Genomic DNA, 19,576 nt, shown 5'->3' with positions numbered 1-19,576 from the left:
TTTCAAAGCCACATATAAAAGTCTTCTTAATTATCCATTTTTTAAGATTATTCATATGACTGCTTTCCTCCTTTCAAGTGAATTGCTGAGAATTTATTATCCTTTTTAGTTCATTAAATCACTAAAATTCTCTACTGGTGCTATAAATAAATACGCCAGGCCATGAATTGAGACCAGTTGATAAAGGCAGCTTTGTCCCGGGTAACTGAGTCTTGCTCCTCATTAGCCCATACTTCTCTCTGACTATGCGAATATCTGTTAAATTTTAGACTCTAATGAAACGAAGCCTTGCTCTGAGCACGTATGGGGACTTGCTTTAAGTCGTGCTTTAGTATTTTCAGTTGGACTAGATGCTAGATGGATGCAATGTTATAAAACCACATTTGTGCTTAGACATGTTCGGGAAGCCTCAGGACACAGTTCACAGATGTCTCAGTTCTTTACCACTGTACCTCGTGTAAACCTGCATCTCGGACAGCTGGAAACTTGACAGCCCTCAGTTTCAGACCATGTTAGCCCAGGACCAGTTGCACTCCACAATGCAATCTCAGGTTCTAGATGGACTTATAAGTGCTGGACTTGATCGTTCCTGTTACAGAATGATTGTAAGCCAGGTGTGAGTGTGGTGCTTTTATCTCTTGTTGGGAGGCATGGAGATGAGGCCCTCGGAAAACTCACATAGTCAGACCACCTAAGGCAGGATGAAATGTGAGAAAGTGCGGCGTGGAGAGGCTGGGAAACCTTCCTTGTTGAGGTGTCTGTGGACTGCGTTGTGAAGGATGGGTAGGCTTCCGACAGGTGGGTTGTAAGGAAGCGAGGGCAGGGAGGATGGCGGGAGGCAGTGGGCTCATTTCAGTTCAGGAATAGTCTTGTTTGCAAAGTGAGTGAATGAGGAGTACAAGTCACAGGGCTTGGAATCAGGTCATGGAGATCCAGAATACACTGCAAACTGTGTGGCTTCCTCTCGCTGAGAAAGATGAGACAGAATTTCTTCTTTTTTTTTCTAGATAGATGCTTGGTCTGCACGCCTAGCATGCTGAAGCAACAGGTGAGACCATCCTCCTTTCACATGGTAACCTCTTTAGGAAGAGCAGCACAGAGTAGTTGGTTAAGACTTGGCCACATGCTGGGACTAGCCTGGTGGCAAAGTGGTTAAGAATCTGCCTGCCAATGCAGGAGACACGAGTACGAGCCCTGGCCTGGGAAGATCCCACATGCCTCGGAGCAACTAAGCCCGTGTGCCACAACTACTGAGCCTGTGCTCTAGAGCGTGAGCCACAACTACTGAAACCTGCCCTCCTAGAGCCCGTGCTCCACAAGAGAAGCCACCTCAATGAGAAGCCCACGCACTGCAACGAAGAGTAGCCCCCGCTCGCCACAACTAGAGAAAGCCCGCGTGCAGCAATGAAGACCTGACGCAGCCAAAAATAAATGAATTAATTAACTAATTAATTTAAAAAACTTGGCCACATGCCACTTAATAAATACCCCTTTTCATTTCCTTTTTATGCCATATTTTACATTTTATGAGAGAGTATTACATTAAACAAATACTGACATCAACCAGGTCTCCTGTACTGAACTCTCAGTGGATCATGGCATCCCTACAGCTGGCTAGTAAAATGCTTTATGCAGAGACCTGACTCCTTTAATTTTGATCACCCTTTTCAGAGACTGTCAACTCTTCCTTGGTTTGGTTCCAGTCATCATCAATACCATGGATCTTGTATGAGTCTAGGCAGTTCTTGACTGTGGTAAAACCATTGCTTCTCTAAGTGTTACTTAAAAAATTTGGAGTCTAGGCAGTTCTTGTATGAGTCTAGGCAGTTCTTGACTGTGGTAAAACCATTGCTTCTCTGAGTGTTACTTAAAAAATTTGGAGCACTAATAGTTGAGTGGCCACTTTTCAAAGATATATTTTTGACTCGAATGCTTTTAATCTACTCATTTTACTTAGGTACACATGTAAATACTGTCTACTTATTGTTGTGTGATGCAGAGATTGGGGAAACCCAAATTTGAGAACATATTTTCACAAATAGTCTTGACTTTCTAAATGAAACTTACTTGAGCATTATTTTATGAGCAACTAAATTTTATACTCTATCTCCGGGCAGTTGTACTGACCTACTTCTATAGCAGCTCTTAATTAAAAAAACAAAACAAAACAAAAACTTGCTAAATATATTATTAGAATTGAACTTTTGTTTAAAGTACCTCATTTTCTTAGTTCTGACACATGCAATGAAACTCTGTATAGAAACCCCTCAACTTTTATTCTGGCTAGAACAGCATGAGAGATAGAAGCAACAAGGGGTACTTTATTGGTGCCAAATATTTCCTGCAGCAAATGGTGGTCATCTCTGAATGTTACTTGGTGTTGATATAGTTAAGGTTATGCCAACATTTACAGTACAGTGTGCCTTTATATTGTGTCCTTCACAACAGTCATGGGGAATTGTAGACTTTAAAGCTAATTAAAAGTAGCGTAAAACATATTTTTTTATTTGGACTTAAAACAGATTTTACTTTGAGTTTTTGCCAGAAGCTGGTTTCTATAATAACCCTCCATCACAGGCTTCTAATTCTACTTGGATTTTTTGTTAGAACATGTTTTTGTGACTCAGTTTAGAAATGTATGTGCTTTTTTCATTTTCATTTGGTGGTCTCTACTCTAGAAAGGATATATTAAAAATTGGGTTTGAAGATGCCTGGTAATTTCAGATGTGTTTGTGTTTTCCTGTAGCACAATTTCTCTCAGTATAGCAGATCTCTTATTTTTAGATCTTGTATTGTTTGCTTAAAATAACTATATTTCATTCTAGTCACATACATTGTAAAAATGAAGGAAGGCATTTCATTAAATAGTAATTAACTGAGGCTCTTGTGGATACGTGTATGGTGGTAGTCAAAACACAAAATTGGTAACTTGTCTTTTCTATGTGACTGCTAAAATAGGAAATTAAAGTTTTTTGGTTTTTGTTTTTTTCTCGCCTTGCCTTTAACAAAACTATCCTACTGATTTTACAGTGATAACAATTTTTAATGTAAGGTAATGTATATCATTCCCTCAGGTGTTTGGGGGGCTGTACTATGTTGAGGGAGAGGAGAGCAGTGCTCATTTCTAAGTGCCCCTGAGTGACTGAGGGCAAACGCACAGTGAAGTGACTTGTGTTTGGGAATCTTGTTTTATCTTGCAGAGCTTTTTCACTAAGTTGTAGATGTTGGGGAAATAGGTTTGTTACATCTACCCTGTTAATAAACAGGACCGATATAGAATGGTTTGAAGGTTGGTTTGAAGGTTGTCAGGATTTTTTCTTCCTGTTCCATGTGCTCATTGGAAAAGTGTGACTTTATCAAATAAAGCCAGACATTCTTTGGTTAAGTACGTAAGTGAAGAGGGCCTTTGGATTTTAATGATCTGAGTGTAGAGATGATTTTGGTTATTATCTTCCTAATATCAGAAAAAAATATAGTAGGCAAAGTAGAAAAATATCTATGAAAAATATTTTTTATTTGACTAAAACATATTTTCCTCCTCTGTCAACTAAAGCCAACAGCCGACCTGGAAAAAACCACAGCTGTGGTCAGGCAGAGTCCTTTCCAGAATTTCCAATAGGTTTAATGTCCCCTGTTGGGTTAGAACAGCCCCCCTTTGGGCCTTCTCAGAAGAGACCTCCTGAGGCCTGGTTTTACTTTTCTTTGGATAAATTGTTTTCAAGTACCTAGGAGAAAGTCATACATATAATGGGATCATTGTAATATGGTAATATTTCTCCCTCTTAAAACTAATATTTTAATATTGATTCTATTTGTGTGAAAATTATTAATAATTTCAAAGGAGTCATTTAGCTCCAGGTTTAACCTATGTATCACATTGTTGTAGGTTAATAAATCTTTGATTGATTGATTGATAAAATATCTTTAGCAAATATTACACAGTTAATAGGCTTCTCTATTAAGGAGTTTTCAGTACATCTATAGTTGTGTGCCATGAGAATTTAGTAGAAATGCATTGTATTAATGCTGAAACTCTTACCAGTCCTGGCAATGGAAATTCTCATTTTGGAATTTCCATGTAGACTTTTTACCATATCATTGGTTGTCATAGCAGCGGTCTCCATTGAGAATTGTGATTATATACTTTATCAAATGACTAGTTGATGAAAGCTCAGTTATTCTAATGTAGTTCAGCCAGAATTCTGAGCCGGCATCTTGCCTGGTTAGGGGAATAATTAACCAACCTAAAGAAGAGAGCCCTTTTTTTCTGTTGAATTATATATATTTTACCTTATTTCACTGATTGTAAGGTGCCATCAGTTGTAAGGTATGCCTTTATTTTATGTACCAATAAGAAAGGGGAGGAGCCTGAAGTTATACTCATAAAATGCCATCAATTATAAGATTCAGCCCAATTTCAGAGATGTTAAAATGTTGCAGTGGGGGAGAAAAAGGAATCTTATAACCAGTAAAATGTGGCACATGTCTATATATACATACATAGAGTTTTAGTTGGGTTTTGGTTATAATATTAAAATACAAAGAAAATTATATTAAATCATTATTTCTAACAAACATTATACAGATTCTTTAATTCTAGAAATCTAGAATTGGAAACGATAAGAGATATTGTGTAGTCAACAACTTTCACACACAAGGAAACAACACGAGATCGCTCAGAGTATATAAAAATTAGCAATTGATTATCTTGTTTACTAAAGGATCTTAAACTTTACGAAAGAATTTATAGTATTTTTTTAAATACCTATCATTAGAGTATCTCATATGATATATTTTATATGTTCCTCTCAAGATCACCTCATTTAACATATGATAGAGAATGATATGGCATTTAGCTGAGTTGTTTAATAGTCCAAACAAGGTACCCATAGACATAGCTATAATCATCAAATATGTTAACTGCTACATGAAATTTTGAAAGAATCGTTGTTCCTGCCTTCAAAGAATTGTCACATTCTACCTTTGGGCATTTTTTCCAAATTTAATGTACAATTTTAAGGTTAACTGGAACTTTGTGTGGTGAATAGGAAATGACTTAGTGAAACAGCCCATGACCCTCATCCCTCCAGCCACCCAGAGGCATGCCTTGCCCAAGTGTTTGTTTTAGTTATCATCACCCTTGGTGCTAGAATTCAAATTGGGTCATTGTTGAGAGGCCAAATTGAGTTGCTAATGTAGACAGTGCTGGGTGGCTCTGGACTAATTGCCACTTTGGGCTCTCTCAGGAGGTGGGTACAGCTGGGTATCCACCAACAGGTGATCTCGAAGTCCAGTGGACACCCAGCCTGGAATGTGGGTTCCAGGTGCACAACTGGGCATTGTGTGGGACCTGATCACAATGCACAACAGAGATCTTGATTATTGAACCTCACCTGCAAAATCTGAACAAGAGCCCCAGCAAACTGGAGCCTGCTTGGGACTGGAGCAAGCCTGCAGATGGATGAAATATCAGTAGCTGTAAGCCAGGAAGATTAGGAGGGCAGGGAGCCAGATCAATCTTTGGGTTTTTGTGTTTTGGAAAATTGTATCACAAATATTTCCTGCTTCGGGTGCAATAGTTACTAATAGTGGAAGTTTACCTTTGCAGAGTGTTTTCAACTTCTATCAAAGTGCTTTCACAAGCATGTAATCTTGCCTTCAGGAGAAACCTGAAAGGGATGAGCTAGGTAGAATCACCCCGTTTGGCAGATGAGTAGAATGAGGTTTACAGATTCTAAGTAACCCTAAGTTCGCTAGTTATTGGCTCTTTTTTTTCCCCACTATACGGTGCTGCCAGTGCTTGACTGTATTTATTTCCAAATTTAGCATGCATATAGTCTGTTTTCCAGCAACTGTTGCTGTCTTTAGAGATTGCCACCATTTTGTCACTTATGTTTTATACCTCCCAAATCACAAACATAACTTTTTCTCAGTACTGAAGAGAAAGATAAGCAAAACCAAAACACTGTTCCATCATAATTTATCAGGTTATATTACTCTGCTCTGTTAGGTTCTGGAGGTGTCCACCCTGTAGCTGTTTAGGTGTCTTGTAGTAAACCAAATACAAGTCCAGACAAGGAGAGCAAGGTTAGAGCAAGTGAAACAAGAGTTGCCCGCGTTGTTAGTTGTTGACATCGCATTTGTTGGTGTTAACCATGAATGGCTGGTTTTCTAATTTTCATTTTACTGGAGAGCCTCTTCTGTTTTTGAGTGGCTTCCTCATGGCTGCTGCGCTCCTGTGTTTCTTCCTGTTACAGTTCCTCTCCATTTCTTCCCAGAAAGTGTCCTTCCCCATTCTTCTAGCAGTTGCTTCCTGCAGGGTACAGAGTATATATATGTTCACGGTTTTCATATCTGTAAATTTGGACATGTGTTTTTCTTTTAAAGTAGATTAGAAATATGAAGATAAAGCATTACATAAGATTGTGGGGTAATTACTGTGGGTGAAAACTAGAGCGAGTGGAACAGACACAATTAAGCAAGCAGTCAGGAAATCTGCGCTCTAGTCTGAACATTGCCCCACAACCTAACTGTGGACTTTTCACAAATCCCGTAATCTTCTGGACCCCTAGTTAACCTTATCTGTGGGACAGAGTTACATTAAATGATTTCTATAGTCCCTTTTAGTTCCAAACCTTAAGTCCCCAAACTGAATAAACAAGATTCTGTAATACCAAATAAAGACCGGATGTCTGGCAAACCTTCCAGTGGTGAAGCGGATAATTTGATCTAAGTGAGCTTAATTCTGTTCATAATTTTATTATTATCGGGAATTGAATGGGAAGAGATAAAGGTGATTGAACTTTCCGGCAGTTATAAAATTATCTGAAATCCACTGCTATTCGCTAACCTTTTAAGCTTGATTCCCAATCTTGCTCACCATTGCATGCCCGACACCTAATACACTGCATGATCAGCATGTTTGTATTTTGAGAATACTTTCATAAAAGATTGATGGGCTTCTTGACTTCACCTATTTATTTACTTTAATAGGGCAAATTAACCATGTCTCATAACAGCTTTAAAATTCAGGACGTGTAGGAACAAGTAGTATGCTAGTCCGAAAGAAATTTTAGACGTGAAATTTGACAGTAGATACCAGGCTGGTATTCTTTATTCCTCAACCCAGTGGGTGATGTTTATGGGTTACAGATTCAATAGATGGGATTTTAACTACTTATATTTAATTTCAAGGGGGGGAAAGAAGCCATAATTTGTGTTTAATGAGATAGACTATAGAAATGAAAGCAGAAAATGAAATGATACAATGAATATTTTGACTATTCAAATTAATCTGCGATTTCCATAACATTTTATTATGTTCTGCATCATGAATTACTCTGAAAGACAGATATGGCTTCTCTTTCCAGAAAAATAAATGCAGACTCCCAATTTTGCATGTGATTTGAGGGGTTTGTTTCATGGGCTCCATGAAGTTGATGCAGCCTTGCCTTCTTCCTTGTCTGGTGGCCCCTAGTCCAAATTCCTGATAGGAAAGAACCCTGGGATGTTAAGCCTTAAAAGTCCTTGGAAATAATCTAGACCAGTGTTACTTAAACTGTGGTCATGAAATCAATGGACTGTATCAAAACCAATATTGAAAAGAAAAGAATAAAACAGAAAATATCAGAGTGTTTCATAACATGCTAAGCATAAGTTTTGTTTTGTGACCTTCTTTCCATCTGTATATAGATATATGTGTTTGTGTGTGTTAGTACCGGGTCTGAATACAAAATGGATTTCTTACTGTGGATTGAGGGTAAAGTTTGAGAAACACTCATCAATTCTGGATGAACCTCCTCATTGTGTAGGCGCTTTAAAGGCTAAATGATGTGTTCCGACACTCTCCCTCCCTCCCCCTCCCAACACACACACACAGCTCTTTAATTTTTAGTGGCTGAGCCAGGACTGAACTAGACTATTTGATTGCTAATTGTGCTGTACCACAGTGCTAATTTTTTGAAATAGAATTTGAAGTAGATTATTTTAAAATATTAGGTGGTTCATCTGTTTCACACTTGGCATTTTTTAATCCTTTATTTTCCCCACTAATTGTCTCTGTCACTGCCCTTTAAAATAATTTGGGCTTGAGCTTCTTTTCCTGAAAATTGAAAAATATTTGGGGACCTCTCAGTTGGATTTCTACACATCTGAATCATAGAATTTGACACTTAGGGGCTGATCAGAATTTCAGAACAAGACATGAAGGTTCAAAATTAAATTATTTTGAATTATTTGTCCATTCACTTGAATGTGAAACGTGGCTCCAGATGTTGATACTGGAACATTGGGAAGACCTTGTAACATTCCCTTAGTCATGTGTATGAGGTTTTCTCAAACTTGAATGTCATATATACTTGGAGAGTTTTGTTAAAATACAGATCCTGATGCAGAGTCTGGCTGAGGCCATGGGTTCTAACAGGCTCCCAGGAGGTGCTGCTGCTGCTCCTTCGACCACACGTGCAGTAGCAGGGACCTCATATTAACTGCCTTATTATCGTGGGAAGAAAAGGTGGCTCTCAATAAGCTTTTCATTGTCTTGATTTTATTCACATTTTCATGCCTTTCCAAATTGGCTACAAAAATTAAAATATCTTATTTTTTAAAAAACTGGATTATTTTTTGTAGTTAAAAACATGTCTTTAGGGCTTCCCTGGTGGCGCAGTGGTTGAGAGTCCGCCTGCCGATGCGGGGGACACGGGTTCGTGACCCGGTCCGGGAGGATCCCACGTGCGGCGGAGCGGCTGGGCCCGTGAGCCATGGCCGCTGAGCCTGCGCGTCCGGAGCCTGTGCTTCGCAAAGGGAGAGGCCACAACAGTGAGAGGCCCGCATACCGCAAAAAAAAAAAAAAAAAAAAAAAGTCTTTAAAACAGCCGTGCTCATCAGTCCTCACATCCGTGAATAAGGACAAGGCCCCTCTTTGCAGCACTGTTCTAGGTGATTCCAGTTTAATAAATATTTCCAAGCTTCTCCACAAAACTTAATTTTCTAAATAACTGAAACTTAATTTTATAAAGAACATTTTCTAAAATATTATATAATTTTCTTTCTTAAACTATTACGTGCACTTTTTCCTTTATTCTAGTGGTATAAGAGCAGTGTTTTTTGGAGACTTCTGGTGAAGGGTGTTGAACTATATGCAAAATGAATAAAAACCACAAAACTTCTAAGTTCTTGTGTCTGTCTTTAATGCTTTTTGTCTGTTTTATCTTTCCAGCTGCTGGTAAGTCTGTTTCAAAACCCTTCATTTCCCTTCCATTCTAATTGATTACTTCTGACCTGAAGGAGCCTAGGTTTGTTAGAAGTACACAGGGAATTAATCCCAGTCAAAAGGAGCTCCCCGGGGACTTTCCTAGGATGGTGATGGTCAGGAAGTTCAGTAGCACTTGAGCAGGAGAGAAATCCTTTGTTTTTAATCATATTCTGAAAAGTTAGCTCTAATAGGAACTCACTTGTTTGTTCTTTGTGCCTTTCTCCATGTGTTTCTTTCCTTCCCTCTCTCTCTCTCTCTCTCTCTCTCTCTCTCTCTCTCTCTCTCTCTCTCACACACACACACACACACACACACATTGTGTGAAGTGTGTTTGCAGGCAATTGGAAGTGTGTGTGTGTGTGTGTGTTAGCCTTATAACTGGGAATACGGTACTTGTAGTAAATACGTGGCACTTCAGGGTTTGTACGAAATGGGGGTGAACAACCTGTGCTAAAGACCATGGTTCTCTTTGCACACACTCTGTCCTGCAGTGGCTTTGTAAACAGGTTTAAGAATAATAATGATGACAATAAAGAGGATATTCCTTGGTTCAGTTTAGTGATTCCAGTTCCCAGGGATTTAAAGTCTGATTTTAGTTGTGTTATCTTTAGTAGATTGTCGGTTATAACAGCAACCAAAGCTCCCATTTGTTGGGCCCTCGCTCTCAGGAACTCATTATTCAGATGGATGTGGTGCAGCAAGCAGGGCTGTGATCATGAAGGTGTGTCAGGTGGGGGCAGCACGTGGCTGCTGCCCTTCAAACCAGTAGGAGTGATAGTGCTTCATTCTCCTCATTAGGCTCCCCTAGAAATGCATGCGCATGTGTGGAACCTGCAGCAGGTGTTTTGGTTTTTCCTTACTCAGCAAAGCTAGAAACGTTGGAGGATTCACATTTATAAAAACCATGTAGTAGTTAAGTACTGTCCTGATTCAAAGCCAAGAGAACCTGTTTGCATCTTAACTGTGCAGCATGTATCATTTTGGGTAGCTTTATTATTGGTTTTGTGTTAGAATTCGTGAATTACATTCTTTAAAACTGTGATGAGGCTAAATGTAACCATAACATTTAGGTTGAATTTTTTTGAAGTCCTGAACAGGGCCCCATTTCACATATTTTTAGCGAATTACAACCTTTAAACACTGATTACCAGATTTGTCTCATTTGAATCTTATTTTTACATCCAGAATGTGTCTTATGTTTCAGTGCAGCTAAACCTACTGGTATCATTTTAGTCTAATTAACAGTATTTTGTGATCTGGGAATCCTGTCAAAGATCATTATAGGATTTAGAAAACGCGGGGTGGGGGGGGGTAAACTGAACACATGACCTCATCTCTTATTTGTACTAGACTATAACTTGCATTCAAAGAGACTAAAAAAGGAAAAAGAAAAATTTCATTCCTTCCCATTAAGCTGTAATAAATGTGTGTAATATGGTTTTGCTATTAATAATCCCCTTTAGCTGGTAGAATGGAAGATTTTGTTTGAAGTACTAGGATGCTGCCGGGATAAAGGTTTTACTAGAAACAGTAGATATCAGTCCCTGCTTGTTTAACTGGGGGAATGAAAATGCACAGCTACCGAAGAAAAATCTGTGGACATAAACTCTTCTCTTCCTGTTTTCAGATATATCTCATAGGTTGTTTATCTTATTTAAATGTACTATAATATAGTAGCCAAGAGAATGCAACTGCTGTTCCTTTAATATCAGAACTATGCACACTACAATAGGTGTCACTGTTTTGCTTGGTCCAATCATGACTGGTGACTTCAGCTATTGGCTCCGAGCACTGGCTGTCTGACTCCATCTGCAGGGCTGTAATACCTACTCTCCTCTGATCCATTCACCACACAACTTCAGCCGGCCGAACAGACTCACGCGGCTCCAGCACATCTTGCTAACCTAATTCAGAAAGCAAGTGCTACGGCTCTCTGCCTGTCACCTTCGCGCAGTGTAGCATTTTCAGGTGATCTAGGAAACTGGGTTATTTTTATGAGCAAATAAGAGAAACAGGAATCATGATGGGGATGTATTTAACAGACCCAGTACTGGATAAAACTTAAAGCCAGTTTCTAATTCAACATAGTAAAAAAAGGTCACCTTGCCCGGCTGAGAAAAGAAGCAAAATATCAGCTTGCTGGTTTCTGTTCTCATCTTAGCTCGTGCTAGCCTCTTTTCCTTGATGTTCACACCGATTTGGAATATCTGGCTATAAAGAGAGACCTACTGTACTCATGGTAGATGACAAGGAAAAGAACATGAAATGTCTCACCTTCTTCTTGATGCTTCCAGAGACGGTAAAGAACAGGTCCAAGAAAAGCTCGAAGAAAACAAATCCCAGCAGTAGCAGCAGCAGCAGTAGCAGCAGCAGCAGCAAGTTGCCTCCAGTTTGTTATGAAATAATTACCTTGAAGACTAAAAAGAAGAAGAAGATGGCTGCTGATATATTCCCCCGAAAAAAACCAGCCAACTCCAGCAGCACCACTGTCCAGCAGTACCACCAGCAGAATCTCAGTAACAACAACCTTATTCCGGCCCCGAATTGGCAGGGTCTTTATCCCACCATTAGAGAGAGGTAAGTGCCGGGCCAGCATATTTACTTTAAAAGTTTTCCTGTGTTGAAGTTTCTGCTTTTGCACAACGTGTAATGTATTTTAACATAAATCTGTGTTTCCTCTTTTCCCAGAAGCTTTATTGGTAATGGAAAACTGCCTTGTATCTTTTCCAGAATAGTACAGCTGTTTTCCTCTTAGATAAAAATGTTTTTGTAAGCTGTAACATTTAGGTGACAGGGCTGTGTCTGGGGGTTATAGAAGATAGAAACCTTTTACTTGTCCTTAAGTCTAAAGAAAAGTTTGGATAACTTTTTTTTTTTAACTTCAGTTACTTCCATGTGTTTGCAGTGATTACAGACGCAGTTGTATAGTTGGAACCTTTATTTGTAGCTTTACCCTGAAGTTATTAAACTGTTGTTTAGCTTGTGAATCTTTTGTGGGTTTTGTATGTTGGGGAGGGGGTGTTAAAACGCTGTGAATTAATGAATTGCCTCTGTTTACAGAAATGCAGTGATGTTCAATAATGATTTGATGGCAGATGTACATTTTGTGGTTGGGCCACCAGGTGGGACTCAGCGGTTGCCAGGACACAAAGTAAGCAACAGATGCATTACTCGTTTAGTACTGAGATTTACAAAGAGGGACCCTCTCCGTGAGCCTGGAACTTGGGGTGGGCAGCTTGCCAATGGCAGGCAGTGAGTGTTTCACCGGATCACAGAGAAAGCGCAGCGTCTCCAGAGGGCCTTGGCCACGCTTAATTTTTTTCTTTGTTTCCTTCTACCCTGCTTTATCTCTCACACAAAAACATGCCCTCTTAACTCTACAGTCATGGGAAGTTGTTGTGATAGGTTAGGAAAGTCATATGTTTACCCTTCTCTGAGAAATCTGTTAGATAAGCTTTTATTTTATTTATTTTATAATGAGGGAACTTGAGCATCAGTCTGTTAAAGCCTTGATAATTAGCAGCATAGAGACTGGTTTACATGAACTTCTGTCTTTTGCTTTCATGGCCAGATCCACTGTACCTTGGCTTTGTCAGTAGAGCAGGTGTTAGGTGCTCTGTGTCCACTAAAGCTGATTGCTAAGAGTTGTTTTTCTGGATTGATTTGCTGAAAATGTTTTCAATTTAGTGCATGAAATAAGATTTCCCTTTCTCCACAGTATGTTTTAGCTGTTGGGAGCTCTGTTTTCCATGCAATGTTTTACGGAGAACTTGCCGAGGACAAAGATGAAATCCGTATACCAGATGTCGACCCTGCTGCTTTTCTCGCTATGCTGAAGTAAGCATCTTGCGTATGTTTGGAAAGAGTTTGTTTATGCTGTTTTTGTGCTCTTATGGTTTCACAGTTAAGTATAACTTCCAGGTAATAGAAAAGAGAGACTGATGAAGAAAGTGGGTGCTGCTTACCTTGTAAGTGTTTTTGATGAAAACTCCTGTGCATCTTTCATGGGGAGCATGTGGAATGAAGCAAGCGTTTACAATCACACCTTGACATGGAATTTGGGGGCAAGTGGCACGTATAGTGATTTCATTTTTAATGACTTATAATTAAAGAAAAATAACTTTCTGGTGTGTTATCTAATAGAGCATGTTCTCTCTGAAAGTATTGTGTGTGAAGAAGTCTTTAAAAAGACATAAATTATATTTTTGCTTCACAATTCCAGAAATTATATACATTATTTAAATACTACCAGTTAGGAGGTTTTTATGTTTTCTAGGAGTTATTGTCTCCTATCAGCAATTATAAAACTTATTATCTGTTGAAATTGTCTGATCTTGATGCACACATACATACACATGCTGTCACATGAAGTCAGATACTATTTGTCAAGGATAAGAGACATTTGCATTTTGTAGTAGAGGAGAAATTTTTGAAAGATGAATAATTTTCTATAGATTTATATGGATTTGTTCAGAAAAACTTTAATTGGTCATACAGAAATGTAAAGTTATAAGATATAAATTTATTTTAAAAATAGTTTTCTCTCTCATGGGTCTTTTTCAGAATCCAGTAAATGTTAACCAGATAAATAGAATCTACTTCTGTGACCTGTGTTGGTGCTGGACAGTGTGATAGTCTACTGTGTGGTTAGGGTCCAGTGATTATTCTAAGTAATATTTAGGTGATTATTCTTGATTCTTATTCTAGCACACCAAAGTGTATCAGAGTTCAAGGTTACCTGCTGCTGTGGGGATTTTGAGTCACTGGAATAAATTACAATGTTTGTTGAAAAAAATTATTCATTGGCTCAACATGTTGGACAGTAATCCCACAAACATTTAAAACGTTGATATATATTGTCTTCTGCCTACTGAAAAATAAGTATTATAGTTAGTTCCAGAACTTTAAAGTGTTTAATTCTTTATGTGTAGTATAGTTTTGAAATCCATTTGTTGGTCTCTAGAACTTTCATAGTGGGAGATAGGGAAATTAAAGGCAAGTGAGCACGTGAAATACCAAAACATAAACTAATCCGATACTTTTAACGAACAGACACTTTGTGACCTTGGTAATGTTTCAGAGATATACATACAGAACTCAATTTTACCTGTAGCGATTTTTGTGTGTTGTTTTTTTCCCCAGTTAAGTTAGCTTTGTATATTTGACATTATGTCTGTTGCAGAGGAGAATGCTGACACTAGCTCAGCTTTTTGTCATCACTGTAGTCAAGTAGACTGTTATGTTGCCGCAGATATAGGTACATAATTAGGAAACCCAAGTACGAGTCACAAAATTCCGTTTCACCTAAGCCATTTGATTCATCATTTGACAGGCATCTTTTCTTATAAATGTGTTGCCTAGAATATATCTTGATACAGCTTTTTAAAATTATATGAGCAGTCCACATAAAGTGGTAAGAATCAGAAATGTAGCAGGTGCCATTTACTGTCATGCTGTACTTCATCAGCACAGTGTAGTTGCCTGGGATAGCGGAGGCCAGGTTTTCCTCACCCCTGCATTGTGGGTTAGTAGCCAGTACTACTGGAAAGGGGGCTGTCAAGAAAAGGGAAGACTGCTCACTTGCCAGTTCTAGGGTAAGAGCTACAAAGTGCTGACCGGGCTGCAGAATCCTCCCCATGGTCCTGGTGCTGCAGGTATTTAGTCGAGCAGTCTTGCCATCTTGCCAGTGGCTGGCTTAGTCTATCAGAAAAGAGTAAGGGCTTCCTGGGAGAAAAAATTCAGGTTCCATTCATGATTGTGGTCATTTTTCTCATTGCCATCCTTATATTTTTGTACTTTGTTACAGAAGCTATTGCTTATTTCCTGTTATATGTGTTTCACTAAGGAAAATGTCACAGCAAGTAGCTAGAAAAATTTTTTAATTATGTTATTAGTATGTATTTTTTACTCATGTGCAGTTCTTACTATCTCTTAGTCAGCCACAGCATCTAAAAGAAGCAGATGATTTCTATCTTTACATACCATCTTGGGAGACTGACACTGTCCCCCAAAACAATAAGAAGTGTCTTATCTCCTGAAATGGGGACACTTCACAGGAGCACACAAATAGTACATACTTAGACTTTCTTAACTTTGTTTTTTAATTAAGTGTATCTGGAAATAATGTATTCTTTAATTCTGAAGGTGGAAGGAATGTGTGGGGGAGAAGAAAGAATTTAGAGTTAAAAAAAAAAGCCAGATACAAAGCCTGCGTTGGATTCTATGTAAAGTTAACTGGAAGATAGCATTGGAGCCCATATTTAAAAATCTATTGAACTTGGAACTACTTGAAAAATATCTTAAGATCAGGTTTTGCGTTTAAGGAAAATCCAAGTCATTCTTATATAAAAGCGTCAAGATGCAATCATTGCTAACATTACAGTATTGATATTAAAGATACTTGTTTCCATCTGAATTTGCAGAAAAATTTTTAAGTAAGTCTACATACATATATTTCTCCTAAAACATATGGGGGTTATTTTTAACTAAATATAGTATATATAATAGAATTTTGCTATATTTTTTCCTCATATTCACTATTTTTGATTTCAGCCCTTTCTTAAGCAGTTCTAGTATCTTCTATATTTTGTAGCTTTAAAATAGAGGCTAGAATGGTTACATGAAGTTAATGTCTTTAATTATACAAACTTTCTACTAAGTTGAAATATTAACTTATGAATGTATTTCAGATGTTGTTTTAATGTCTAATCATGTTTGTAATAACTGTCACATAAGATGATTTTCTTGGAACTAACTTGAAAGTAGTTACATCTTTTCTCACTGGACACATTCATTTTTGTGAAAATTCCATTTACATGCAGCGCTCTTTCTTGCAGATACATCTATTGTGATGAAATTGACTTGGCTGCTGACACAGTCTTGGCCACTCTTTATGCTGCCAAAAAGTACATCGTCCCTCACCTCGCCCGGGCCTGCGTCAATTTCCTGGAGACCAGCCTGAGCGCCAAGAACGCCTGTGTCCTCCTGTCCCAGAGCTGCCTGTTTGAGGAACCGGACCTGACCCAGCGGTGCTGGGAGGTGATCGATGCCCAGGCCGAGCTCGCTCTCAAGTCTGAGGGGTTCTGTGATATTGACTTCCAGACACTAGAAAGTATCCTCCGCAGGGAAACTCTGAATGCCAAAGAAATTGTGGTTTTCGAGGCAGCTCTCAACTGGGCTGAAGTGGAATGCCAGCGACAAGATCTGGCTTTGAGCATTGAAAACAAGCGCAAGGTCCTCGGGAAGGCGCTTTACTTGATCCGCATCCCGACCATGGCCCTGGACGATTTTGCAAACGGTGCTGCACAGTCTGGAGTCTTAACTCTGAATGAGACGAACGACATCTTCCTTTGGTACACCGCAGCCAAGAAGCCCGAGCTGCAGTTCGTGAGCAAAGCCCGCAAGGGCCTCGTCCCGCAGCGCTGCCACCGTTTCCAGTCGTGCGCCTACCGGAGCAACCAGTGGCGCTACCGGGGCCGCTGTGACAGCATCCAGTTCGCCGTTGACAAGAGGGTGTTCATCGCGGGCTTCGGGCTGTACGGCTCCAGCTGCGGCTCAGCCGAGTACAGTGCCAAGATCGAACTCAAGCGGCAGGGCGTCGTCCTGGGGCAGAACTTGAGCAAGTACTTCTCAGATGGCTCCAGCAACACCTTCCCCGTGTGGTTTGAGTACCCGGTGCAGATTGAGCCGGACACCTTCTACACGGCCAGCGTGATCCTGGACGGCAATGAGCTCAGCTACTTTGGACAGGAAGGCATGACAGAAGTTCAGTGTGGCAAAGTCACTGTCCAGTTCCAGTGCTCGTCGGACAGCACCAACGGCACTGGGGTGCAGGGGGGGCAGATCCCCGAACTTATATTCTATGCTTGAGCACGCTTCCCAGAGCAGTGCAGGCTCTGAGGTGCACACCACACTTCTGCTTGCTTGATGCTTAGCTCAGCTGCAGATATGCGATCAGCGCAGGTAATTTGTAATGAACAGAGCTGTAGGCAGGTTCTAATTTCTTTCAACCTTTTAATTATGTACAGACAAAAATGCAGCATTCAGCTTTTAACTCTATGCCTAAAAGAGCCAAGTTCTCATCAAGGCTTGTGGTTCTTAGAGTTGGATCTATACATCTGGGGAGATTTTGAGTTCTTTTCCAACTGCCCCACTGACCTCCCAGTTTTGTCCCTCTTAGGACAATTTTCAGATCACCTCAAATTCCCTTTTGGGCTTTATTTTAAATAGGAATAAACAGTCTAAAATAACAATAACAAGCATTATTTTTAAACAGAACCCTTCACTTCCCAAAAAACAGGTAAACCTCAGTGTACAATTTTGAAAGACGTTTTGCTTGGTAATTAATAATTTAGAAAGTAGACAGTAGTCACCTTTACCTTCTTTTATTTCCTTTTAAATATTTTACTTTTGGGCATTGCTTTTTCTTAAATCCTAATAAATTCATAAGATTGTTAAATTTTAAACTGCAAAGTGTCAATGTAAAGTAAGCAAGTAAGAAATTGGAAGTTTTATGTCATGACTTTTGCTACAGGCAGATTTATATTCTTTTAGTTTAGAAGACAGAATATTGCAGTACAGAGACTTCTTTTAGAAGTAACTAAATTATAAAATTTTACTGTCATTAGGAAAAAGTTGCAGGCCTATTAATTTAAACTAAAACGGTTTTAAAAGGAAGCCTAAAACAGTCCCATACAACAGATAGTTTAATTGATGACAAATTATAATACAGAGTTTGAAAAAGTCAGACCCTTTTCCCTGCTTAGCTTGTGATCCCTGCCATTTGCTGGTTTTCAAAAGTTGTACTGTATAGAATTCCTATTCCCTTTTTCCCATGAAAAGAGGACCAAACAATTCTTTAGATGAATGGAATAACAATTAGTTTTGTAGCACCACATGTTAATGTAATAAGATATTTTATTCACTGATTTTTTTTTTAATCTGTAATGTATTTCACCGGATCTACTTTAACCACGTTGTATCTTCTTAGTTAATTATAATTCTGTCCTGTTCCTGGACTGCTAGAATCTGGCCTCTGGCCACCTTAAAATGCCAATATATGCCTGCAGGGTTTTTAGAAAATGGTCTAGAGCGATACACTTGATGATACCTAATATTCACTGCCTCAGCATCACATCCAGCTCTCTTATTTGTCCACGGATAATGTAAACAAAGGAGGGAAAAGCTCATCAAAACATTCTCCTTCAGCGAAGGCTTGTGCTGGCTTAGTGCCCGTGACCCTGGTGGTGTCCACTGTGTTCACTCCCAGTTGAAGTATCCATGTGTTTCTGGGCAGCTTTTCTGCCCAGCGTGATCCTGAGATGGCTTCCCCGCCACCCCGAGTGTGGTCACTGGCCGCCTCCTTCTTCTGCTCTGTGAGCCTGAAGCTGGCTCTGGAGCAGGGGTTAGTCCTGGGGTGGGTGTGTGCGTGGGTGCCCGTGCGCCGTCAGGTGCGTGCCAGCTCAGGAACTGTCTCCTCCCTGCCTGGTCAGTGAGGGCTGGGACAGAAAAGGTCCCCCTGCTGGCCCCAGCTGGGCCCCAGTGAGTGACTGCCTGTGCTTCTGGGCCACCTCTCCCCCTGTAGACGTGGGCTCGGTGCTTCGGCCGGCTTCCCTGACGGAGGAGAACACTGGATTATGGGAAATGTTTTAATCACCTTTACCGTTCCCTATGTCAGCGTAGATGATCAAAAGCTATTACGGTGATTATAGATGAGTATTCCCAGGACAACTTTCCAAAATTATCTAACAGTTATTTCTTATTAGCAAGATGACAGTAGTTTTGGCAAACTATGAAATAAAGGTACGTCTTCAATTTAAAAAATACTTCTACAAAGGGTTTTATTTATAAATTATGGTTAAACATTTCGGTAACTCATAGTTACCTTGCAAATTGGTAGACTATATACCTAATTGGAAGGCACTACTTTTTAAGCCAGAGGAGAAGAAACTTTATTTAGCACTAATTTCATCATATCTGATTGTTGGCGGTGGGTGTGATAACCTTAGAGTGAAGATTGTTCATTCAGTAACACCCATGGTCAGTGCTCCTGTTAGTAGCTGCCCTCCAGAGGCTGGGGAACCGCTGGGTGAGAGCCACGTGAGATCCTGTACACTAGGTGTGGAAGAACTTAATTTTATATTAATTGCTATCACCTGAAAAGGAAAAACCCAAAACCCACCCATCATCTAATTGGCTGTTGCCAAGATCTGTGGGTTAAATTTGAAAGTTGTATTTAAAACAAGAAAATTTTATCTTTTAAATCCTATTCTCCCTTCTGCATTTTCAGTGACATGGAATTAAGGCTAATGTGCTTGCTTTATT

At 39.5% G+C, this 19,576-nt stretch overlaps 1 protein-coding gene across 5 annotated transcripts in view; it reads left to right on the top strand.

Annotated features, from left to right (window-relative positions):
* Nucleotides 1-17,417, top strand: part of BTBD3 (BTB domain containing 3) — a 36,324-nt gene extending 18,907 nt beyond the window's left edge. The window contains exons 2-5 of one of the 5 annotated variants that reach the window (XM_007450203.1): nucleotides 11,548-11,830; nucleotides 12,314-12,404; nucleotides 12,972-13,090; nucleotides 16,090-17,384. In XM_007450203.1, the coding sequence (XP_007450265.1) occupies nucleotides 11,688-11,830; nucleotides 12,314-12,404; nucleotides 12,972-13,090; nucleotides 16,090-17,122 (1,386 nt within the window). In that variant the 5' untranslated portion in view covers nucleotides 11,548-11,687 and the 3' untranslated portion in view covers nucleotides 17,123-17,384. Of the gene's footprint in view, nucleotides 1-11,096; nucleotides 11,222-11,444; nucleotides 11,831-12,313; nucleotides 12,405-12,504; nucleotides 12,865-12,971; nucleotides 13,091-16,089 lie in introns of those variants that run through there. The other 4 variants (XM_007450200.1, XM_007450204.1, XM_007450201.1 and 1 more) reach the window with 4 other exon arrangements.
* The last annotated feature ends 2,159 nt before the right edge of the window (nucleotides 17,418-19,576 follow it).

Source organism: Lipotes vexillifer, unplaced genomic scaffold (genome assembly GCF_000442215.2).
Source record: "Lipotes vexillifer unplaced genomic scaffold, Lipotes_vexillifer_v1.1 scaffold137, whole genome shotgun sequence".
Lineage (NCBI taxonomy): Eukaryota > Metazoa > Chordata > Mammalia > Artiodactyla > Lipotidae > Lipotes > Lipotes vexillifer.
This window is presented reverse-complemented; position numbering and strand designations above follow the sequence as displayed.